Source organism: Staurois parvus, unplaced genomic scaffold (genome assembly GCF_062004578.1).
Source record: "Staurois parvus isolate SC_StPar_1 unplaced genomic scaffold, SC_StPar_1.0 ptg000287l, whole genome shotgun sequence".
NCBI classification, from domain to species: Eukaryota; Metazoa; Chordata; class Amphibia; order Anura; family Ranidae; genus Staurois; species Staurois parvus.
This window is the reverse complement of record NW_028318083.1, coordinates 12427256-12437831: the sequence shown is the minus strand read 5'-3', so window position 1 is coordinate 12437831 and position 10576 is coordinate 12427256. Positions and strand designations below refer to the sequence as shown.

At 41.2% G+C, this 10576-nt stretch overlaps 1 protein-coding gene across 1 annotated transcript; it reads right to left on the bottom strand.

Annotated features, from left to right (window-relative positions):
* Positions 1–7408: 7408 nt before the first annotated feature.
* Positions 7409–9537, bottom strand: LOC149458389 (G protein-coupled receptor 20-like). The gene has a single exon (XM_089682149.1). It carries the CDS (start codon positions 9535–9537, stop codon positions 8518–8520), a length of 1020 nt encoding a protein of 339 aa, XP_089538275.1. The 3' UTR covers positions 7409–8517.
* Between the last annotated feature and the right edge of the window lie 1039 nt (positions 9538–10576).

Sequence of the window (10576 nt, the reverse complement as noted above, 5' to 3'; positions counted from 1 at the left end):
GATAGGGCCCATCGCTCTCTGGGCCCTAAACCGATTGAGGGAACCAGTCCACGTGACGTTATAATCCGCTTCCACTACTTTCAAAGTAAAGAAGCCTTACTATCAGCAGCCCGCCACAAATCTTCTTTGGAGTTTAAAGGTGATAAACTCCAACTCTTCTGTGATCTTTCTCCGATTACTCTTGCTAAGCGACGGGCTTTTAAGCCGATCACCACACATCTTCAACATCATCGTGTCCTGTATCGTTGGGGGTTCCCCTTTAAGCTGGTGGTTGTTAGGGACAACACCCATGTTGTCCTCCGTGATCTTCAAGAGGCGGATTCTTTCCTTAAGCAGTTGGGACTTCCACCTCTACCTGATGATATGTCCTCGCCGCCGCCTACTCCATCCCGCCCTTCTGCCACCCCTTCCAAGATATGGACACCAGTCCGCGGAGGTCGGAGGAGACGCACACCGCAACGTCCACGCCCTCCCCGATCAAGCGACCCTCCTGCCTGATGATTTTCAGGGGTGACCTTTTGTGCCGAATTGGGTGTTTTGTTCGGCCATAGCCTTGCTGGGTGCATTTTATTTTGTTCTTGTTTTCTCTGGCCGGGTTTGACGTCCTCCCGGAGGAAGTGTCGGATGTCGTGCTGCCCTCGATACTGTCTAGCCAATGGCCTAGACGACTTGGGCTTAGTTGACGTTCCCAAGTTTATATCCTTGCGGATACCTGCTCTTCATTGTGTATTTTTTTCTGTTGTGTTATGTTTTCTGTTTTCTGTTTTTTTTCTTTCTACTACATCGATGGTAATTTTTCCATTTGTCATGCTAACACATGTAGCCCAGCCACTGTTCTATAATGGCTTTGAGGTTTCTGTCATACAATGTTAAGGGCCTCAATTCTATTCAAAAAAGGTGGATGGCTTTGAAGGAATTTCGATCCTCAGGAGCAGATATCATTTTTGTCCAAGAGACCCATTTCAAATCTACAGGCTCCTTTCGTTTTGCCTCGAGATTTTTTCCCCGTGCCTACTCGGCTTTTGATCCTTCTGGGAAGGCCGGAGCGGCAATTTTGATTGGGTCACATTGCTCCCTTCGGGTTGTTTCCTCCAAAGTTGACCGACAGGGTCGTTTCATTCTTCTGGAGTGTATGTTTGGTGAGACTCTCATAGTTCTGCTGAATTTATACGCCCCCAACACAGGCCAATTGCAATTTCTATCCCAAACACTCGCCGAACTGGATTCCTTTTCCACTTTGCAGGTGATAGTTGGGGGAGATTTTAATCTGATTCTGTCCCCCCATAAAGACAGGAAGGTTCTTTTTGAGTCCTCTCCCTCGAAGCGGCAATGCTCCTCTTCAAAATCCTTTCGTGGATTAATTAGGGAGCATCATCTCTTTGACGCATGGCGGATTAAACATCCTCTCCATAAACAGTTCACATTTTACTCTACCCCTCACCGTAGTTATTCTCGCCTAGACCATTTTTTCGTTTCTGCTCCATTGCTTCCACTTCTGGTATCTTCTGATATTAATCCCATTACTTGGTCCGACCATGCCTCTTTGACTTTAAACCTTTTTTTCCCCCCTCTTATATCCAAACCTTGTCATTGGCGCCTTAATGAGACCTTTCTTTCCACAGACCATCTTAGAGATGAATTATCACAGGGACTTGATACTTATTTCACCCATAATGTTGGTTCCGTAAACTCCTCCTCAACTCTATGGGAGGCTCACAAGGCGGTTTTTCGAGGGCTCTGTATTTCTATGGGTTCTCGTTTAAAAAAGTCCTCGGTGAGTGCTAGGGCTTCCCTCATACAACAGCTATCTTGGGCGGAAGGTCGGTTATTGGCTAAGCCATCTATTCCTGGGCTCCAGAGGGTAATTTCTCTATGGGATCAGGTTAAAGCTCTTGACTCCAGTAGGACTGCTCAATCCCTCCTTTGGGTCAAGCAGAAATTCTATGAATTTTCCAATAAGCCCCATCGTATGTTGGTCAATCGTCTCAAAGCTCAGTCCCCTTCCACGATGCCTGACTTACTAATACAGCCAGATGGAAGCCCCACTTACGATCCTCGGGCTATGGCAACTCTTTTTGGCTCATTTTACGGGAAATTGTATAACTGTTTAACCCCGGACCTGCACCCACCCCTCACACAGTCATTATTTGATAATTTTTTTGATACATTGTCACTCCCGAGTATTTCACCTTCGGACACTGCCACCCTTAATGCTGACATTACCCTAGAGGAATTACTGGACACAATCAAACTTCTCCCTTCTCGTAAAGCTCCGGGACCGGACGGACTGCCCTACTCCTACTATAAAACATTTATTGGTATTCTGGCACCGCATCTCCTCTCTCTATATCACGATCTTTTTAAGGGAATTATACCTCAGTCTGAATTTTCCCGTGCATATATCTCGGTCATCCCTAAACCCGATAAGGACCATTCTATCGTGGACAACTACCGCCCCATTGCCCTACTCAATTCCGATTATAAGATTTTCACCAAAATTTTAGCCAACCGATTGTCCGGAATCATCTCCAAGATCATACATAGGGATCAAGTGGGCTTTGTACCTGCCAGACATGCTCTTGGAGAGATTTGGTTTCAAAGGTCCATTTGTAGCAGCTTTGAAGGCCCTCTATTCATTCCCCCTTTCACAGGTCAGATTAGCTTCTTTTCTCTCGCCTCCCTTTCAGATGTCAAACGGAACGCGTCAGGGCTGCCCACTCTCTCCTTTACTGTTTATTCTTTGTCTGGAACCTCTAGCCATCGCTATTAGGTCAAACCCAGATATTCGCGGGATACAGTCACATTCCCATGAGTACAAATTATCGTTATTTGCAGATGACATTCTTCTCACGCTTACGAGTCCCCATACTTCTTTACCGATTTTGCATAAGTCCTTGAAACAATTTGGGGCTATTTCAGGTTACAAAGTCAATACGTCCAAAACTGAGGCACTCCCAATACATATCCCTCCTATCGTTTTGTCCTCGCTTCAGGAAGCCTTTCCCTACCGGTGGTGCACACACTCTTTAAAATATTTAGGTACTAATATTTCTCTCTCTTACCAATCCATATACGAGGCCAATTTCCCCCCTTTGTTTATAGCAATCTCTCGCTCTCTGAAACGTTGGGATGCCTTGCCCATCTCTTTTCTCGGTCGCATTAACGTTCTAAAAATGACCGTGTTACCCAAACTCTTGTACTTGTTTGCAACTCTCCCCGTTCCCGTTCCCATGTCCAAGCTTCACTCGCTTCAGAAATCTTTCCTACACTTTATCTGGCACAATATGCGGCACAGGATTGCACGTTCTGTTCTGCTTTCTCCGCGTTCTAGGGGAGGTCTGGGAGCGCCAGATATAATCAAGTATTATTATGCAACTCACCTTAGTTTTCTTCTGTCATGGTCCACGCAACACCCTCCCAACACATGGACTGAGATTGAATCTTTACAACTGTCCCCAGTTCATCCATGTTCCCTTCTTTGGTCCACCGCGGCAGTGGATATCTCTTCCTTCCGCCATCTATTCCTTGGTCCCATGCAATTTTCATTGACGGTATGGCAGAAATGTAAGACTCAATTTACTCTAGCCTCTGAATGCTCCCCTTTGACAAATATCCTCTACAACCCTAACTTGCCAGACAATATGGCCATATCTCGGATGTCTCTTTGGGTGGTATCTAACCTTTTTCAATTGCGTCACTTGGTACATCCGGTGACTCGTAAATTACATTCATTCCCGGATCTCCAGAAAAAAGCTTCTTTACCTCCTCATCACCTATATATATATTTCCAAATACGCCATTTTTTCTCTACTCTATCACCCTCATTGATTCTGGGGAAGCCTACACCCTTCGAACGTTTATGTATGCAAAGCCCCCACCAAAGGGGTATTATCTCCAATACTTATAAAATTCTTATGGCTGCATCCCCTTTATCTAATGAAACTCACCTTTACATGCGTAGGTGGTCCCAGTTTGTACAACGTGATATTGATTTACTGACGTGGAAGAATATTTGGGTAAATGCATCTAAATCTTCTGTTTGTGTGGTTTTTAAGGAAAACATTTATAAGATTATGATGTTATGGTACAAAACACCTGAGGTTCTTCATGCTTTCAACCCGAGTGCTTCTCCTGTCTGCTGGCGCTGTGGTAAGGATTCAGGTTCTCTCTATCATATTTTTTGGACTTGTAATTCTATTGTTCCTTTTTGGGAGGATGTCCGTTCCTTGTTGCAATCAATGCTGCATGCCTCGCTCCCTTTTGACCCTCTGCATTTTTTGCTGGGCTTGCCATTCCCGGGTCTATCTAATCCAGCCAGAAAACTTGCTGCTCACGTGTTGACCGCGGCCAGGAGAAGTATTCCAATGGGTTGGTTATCTTCTACTCCCCCCACACTGCTGACTTTGTACAAACTTATTGCTGAAGTAAGACGGATGGAGTATTTGACTGCTTTACATAATTGTTTGTCTGCTGTATTTGAGTTGATTTGGCTCCCATGGGATTCCTTCATTTCCTCTTTGCCGACTCGAATCTAAGATCCTGATTGTTTCTGCACTGATTTTGTATGACTTTGTATGATTCTATTGGACATGATTATATGTAGTTATGCCATCGATGTTTCTCTCTGTTCTGTTTATAATTTACTTATTTGAAAACCAATAAAAATTGTTAATACAAAAAAAAAAAAATTTAAATCTCACAATTGTGCAAAATCAATTCTTGGAACTTTTTAAATTAATTCCTGGGGAAATCTAAAATTATTTATCGACATGCTGTTGAGGGGGTTCTTTTCTAAAATGGAAGATTGCAAAATCTGGTGCAACTCTGCATAGAAACCAATCATCTTCCAGGTTTTATTGCCAAAGCCTAATTGAACAAGCTGAAGTTAGAAGCTGATTGGCTACAATGCACAACTGCACCAGATTCTGAGTGCACCAGTTTTAATTAATCTACCCCATACTGTGAAAAGAACCAAATCCTGTGGTTCTATGTATATTTACAAAAGTTAGTAATTAAACTTACATATTTAATTAATGTTCAATGTTTCTATCTACTATCTCCATATCAAAGACTGCAATTTTAGATAAACTGCAATCCTTCTATGTGCAAAGATTTTGTGTTTAGTGTACGAGTGGCTCTAGCAGTTCCTGACAGGCTATAAGCTAAAATATCCATCATGTCATTGAGACTCCCCTCTATGCCTGAAGATCACCCCTGGCAACTCTGAGCCATGCAAAAACAGCTGAAAACCATGCATCCATTTTTTTTCACTACAGACATCAATCTCCATTTCAGAAATTACGTAGTGCTGTGCATATAGCAAGTTTATGGTTCGCAGCACTAATAGGAAATGCTGGAACTCACATCTCCCCATAGAGCAGCCATGACTCATATGCCAACAAGTAATTATTCTGGTTCTCAGGTTTGCCAAAGTAACTAATTTGCATACTGTGTACATATATCAGCAGGTACAAAACACATTACCACAATATATTATTTACATCATGGTTATGTACAGTATACAGTATGTCAATGCATTTTTATTTTTGTTTGAAACTGGGGTTCCTCTTTTATATAGGCAGATACATTTCCTTTCAAACTATGTTTACCCTAAAAATATTATTTATTGTAGATGCTTTGTAAAGTTATCATTAGTAAATGTGAAGCTAAAGAAATGTAAAGACCAATGGGATTGCAAGCAGCTAATTTCCAGACATCCAATAAATACTCAGAAGCAATGTATTTTTGGATAACAATTGGCCGCTGCCTTTATTTATTGATTTAATTCAAATGAATAAAATTACATCACATTACTAAAATCATAAAGAGCTTAAAACCAGTCATAAATACAATTACTCAACAACTCAGCTTTTGTAGCTTGAGTTGTATTAACCAGAAATAAATCCAATTATAACTTGTCCCCAAATAGGCAGGAGGCTGAGTAACAGACTCCTGACTACAATCCCCAGCCTGCGGCCTGTTCAATGGCTGTCTGGAAATCTAAATTGATTATATCCAAACCTATGTCAGAAAGATGTATTGCATCTTCTTTATATAGGCCTGGACCCCCCCCATAAATCCCTATGTTGAAACTAAAAACCATATCCTAAACTCATACATTTTTCTAACATCCTATTAATGGATTTCCACATTTTTTCAAAGGTTTTGAACAGGTCAGACTGTAGCCAAACTAGATGAGGAATGATTTAGGAGAAAACAATGTCAGTACTGGGAGATAATGCTTTAAGTTTTTGGATAGTTGAGTGCATATGAAAAACTAAATCCAATGTCTTCAGCCGGCCAACATCATTGCCACCTAAATGGATCAGCAGTATGTCTGGTAGTGGCCAATCGTAAGATAATCTGCCCAACTCTGACATTAACTCCTCCCAACGAATTCCTCACCTACCTGACCAAACAAATCTGAAATAGCTGTGTATCCAAATGCAAATTATTTCCGTAGATTCTGTCAGCTGCTCTTTTGTGGCCCCAAAATACAAATGAATGCCTAATAATCCATATCATTCACTTCTTACCTAGGATTCAAAAAAGGACAAAATTAAAGTAATAATGGAGCAAAGTAACTGGGCAAATGAGAGAATGTGGACAAACATTACAGCATAATCTATAACCTTTACATAGTTACATAGTTAGTCTGACTGAAAAAAAGACAAAAGTCCATCCAGTTCAACCATAGAAAAAAAAAAAGTTATAATCCAATACCCACAGTTTATCCAGAGGAAGGCAAAAAACCCAGCAAAGCACGATCCAATTTGCTCCTGCTGGTAAAAAAATTCCTTCCTGATCCCCCGAGAGGCAATCGGATATTCCCTGGATCAACTTTACCTATAAATGTTAGTATCCAGTTATATTCTGTGTATCTAAGAAACAATCCAGGCTTTTTTTTTTAAGCAATCCACTGAGCTGGTCAGAACTCCACCATTGATTCCCCCAATTGAACTCCCCCTAGTATGTATGATGCATGCATATTCTTAGCCCCCAAGTGCATAACCTTACATTTATCAACGTTAAACCTCATTTGCCACATAGTTGCCCAATTAAACAGTGCATTGAGGTCGGCTTGTAAGTTGAAAACATCTTGTAAGGGCATTATTCCACTGCACAGCTTGGTGTCATCTGCAAAGACTGAAATTGGATTCTCAATCTCAGACCCTATATCGTTTATAAATATATTAAAAAGTAAGGGTCCCAACACTGAACCCTGGGGTACACCGCTAATGACCCTAGACCATTCAGAGTATGAATCATTAACAACTACTCTCTGAAAGGAATGTGAACCTCGTCCCCTTCTGCACTGACTTCTGTCAGCCCCTGGCATCGACCAAAAATTACCTCGGATCCGGAGTTCACCTGAGACACAAAGGAATGGCAGACAGACACAAAGTAGTATCTCAGAATGAACTGAATTTATTCTTCCGTGTTTAAACTTATATATGAAACTTAAAACAAAGCATAGAAATATAAGAGCCAATCAATTGACAGGTATGCATTTAACCAATTAGAATATTACATACGTCACTCATGCCCAATCAGTTGGCATATATGTTAATTATTAGTATATACGTCAATGCTTGAACTTTCAGACACCTCAGAAAGCAGACAGTTCCTTTTTTACCGTTGGCCTAAAATTATTAATACACTCTCAACAGGATGTAGCTCACCGCAGACTTTCAGTCTTAGGCTTAGTTAAGGGAAAAAGGGGAAGTTGCACCTGGACAAGGAAGAAAAAGAGGAACTTCCTAACTCCTGACAAAATACCGTTTAAAACAAGAAAGTCAATTCTTTTAAGATACAGGCTTGAAATGGATGCTGATTCCTAAAATGGACGGGCTTTGGCTAAGAGAAACAAGATGGTGGAACATCAAACTTAGGGGCTAATCCCTTCAAACCCCCTCTTAGGTCACACACGTGACCTTACACCTTAGTCACAGGTTGGTACCTGGGGCCCTTAGTAGGTAATCAGGGTTCCCCATATACCAAACCAGGTTTCAAATAAACTGACCAGTGGATTTTCCACTCCTGAGCTTTCAGCTAATTCTTCAAACAATATTTGGAGGTTGTGAAGGGCTCTAATAATACTTCCATCAGAAACAGTGTTATGGGGAATAAGAGTACAACCGTAGGAGTTAAACATTTTACATACTTTCCCTTTATCAGCTAATAACATATCAAAACAGTATGGTTCTACCAAACTTTTGTTAACCATAGCCAATGTAGTTAACCCAATTTACATTCCCGCTAAACTGTACCCATATAATACAAATTCTGTAACAACATTACTATGTTCAAATCAGGCAAAATTTCCTGATACTGGTTTAGAGACTTAAAAGTAAATTATATAATCTGGTAACAGGGAATTTTCTTAACCAAATCAGTACATTCCTTCTCAGTGATATTATCTTTGTACACTCTAATTAGACAGAACATATTAGTTTCTTTTTCCTGAAAAAAGAAGGGAACCAGTCTCAATGCCTAATCTATCCTTTGATTGCATCATTACTCCTGTGTTCTCCTAGCCACCAGGGCGAGCTGCCTACGGCAGGGGCAGGGACTGTTAAAAGGAACTGGTGGCGGTTGTTCTCTGAAAATACTATTCCTAGCGGATTGGAAATGGCTAGTAACAAAACAATAAACAATGGGATCCATACAACTATTAAAACTACTCAAAGTTACTGTGACATGGTACACAATGAGGATGACATCCCGAGACACCTCACTGCGGACACAGAAAACCACTTGACTAACATGAATGGGAGTGAAACAGACTGTGAAGATGACCAGCACCATTATGAGGAGCTGTACCGCCCTCACCCGTCTCTCTCGGCTTTGGTTCATTTGTATTGACTTGGACAAAGTCCACATGATCCGCAGGGTGTAGAAAACAACAATCACCAAGGGAACAAAATACTCAAAACCTGTCAGCATAAGTAGCTGGAAAAAACAACAATGTTTGTGGTTAATCGTTGTGGTCAGTATGATGAAAGTTACAATTACAGCAAATATCCAAATCAAAACACAGATGCATTTGGCATAACTGGGATTTCTCCATCTGCATGAGGCTCTGGCTTGCACAATGGCCAGGTAGCGATCAACACAGATGCAGGTCAGGAAAAGAATACTACAATACATGTTCACAGAGTACGTAAAACTGTGAACATAATAGCAGATATAACAGGTCTCTACATTACGGTAATACATAACAATTCGCGCTGGTAGAGAGAGACCCACTAAGAGGTCTGTCACTACCAAGTTAATGGTGTAAATAACAGAGGGTGTCATTACTTTGGTCTGAAAACAGAACACATAAAGGGCCAAACTGTTCAGTATTATGCCCATCAAAAAAATAAAAGAGTTAATAATTAGCAACGCCACCCAAAGGCCATAGAACCTTTGATGCAAGGTTTCACCTGGGTTGGCTTGTTGAGGGATTTGGAATTGTTTGTCATTTGCTATAGATTCATTCAGTTCAAGTTCTTTGGATGGGTTGAAGTTTCCAGGGCTGACGAAGCACTCCATGTAGTTCAGATCAATCTCTCAGGACTTCTCTGGCTGCTTCTTCTGTATCTGTGTCTTTGCCTTTGTCTTGCTTCTTAGGGGCTTGGTTCACCCTTTTTACACGGCTGGCATGGATCCAGGCCTTGGAATCCTCAGTCAGAACAGCGGTCCTAGTGACAGTGATCACGGAAACAAGTTGGTTCCTGTGAAAAAAAAGAAAAAGGTGCCAGCAACATTTCTTTCAACTTTGTCCAAAGTTTCAATAAACTTTCTCACATATTCTTCCTGAATCAATCCCAAATCCCCTCTTTCTACCATGAGTGGCTGTCTGGTCCAGGGAGTGGGAAAAAACCTATCCATTAAAACCTAAAAAGGGGGGTAACCTGTCTTCTTAGAAGGAATCATCCTTATCTCTATACCTGAACTCTGAGGGACATTTCCACCTAGCGGCTAAACATATCCACAATTACCCAAAAATATTCCTGTCCTTTTCCTACTTCTGGCATGTGTGTAAAATCTACCTGTGAGCGGATAAAAAATGTTAATGTCTTGTCTTGTGAGGATTGTTCCTAATATATGTAATGCATCTAGACACATATGATTTTACCATAAAAGGGGGGCCAGGGATGAAAAAAAATCCAGCAGTTCACATGTAACCTGCCATCCCCTGTGACCTATCCCATAATACTGTGAGCTGTGACCTACCCCATGATACTGTAAGATGAACAGAGGTGCACTAGCTTCTAGAATACATGGTCTCCCCTCTTGTGACACAAAGTCCAGTTAGTGGAACTTTGGTCACACTAACTACATTCCACTTAATATCTTTTAGAAGTAGCAGATGTACTGCAATATTTGATCTAACAGTGACATTTAAAATTGGAGCAGGATCTAAAGTGGGAGGAATATATTTTATTCTCAACTTGGGGTTTAACAACAGTATAACCTCATATTCACTAAGTGGTGGTGTGTAAGGTGGTCTCATGTCCAAGAGTAAATGACATAGTCATTTGAATCACCATCACAAATAATAGCAAACTTCTGAGACACACAGGCATGC

Coding starts and splice junctions, on each gene's coding strand:
- LOC149458389 (XM_089682149.1), bottom strand. CDS start 9,537: ATGGAGTGCTTCGTCAGCCCTGGAAACTTCAACCCATCCAAAGAACTT.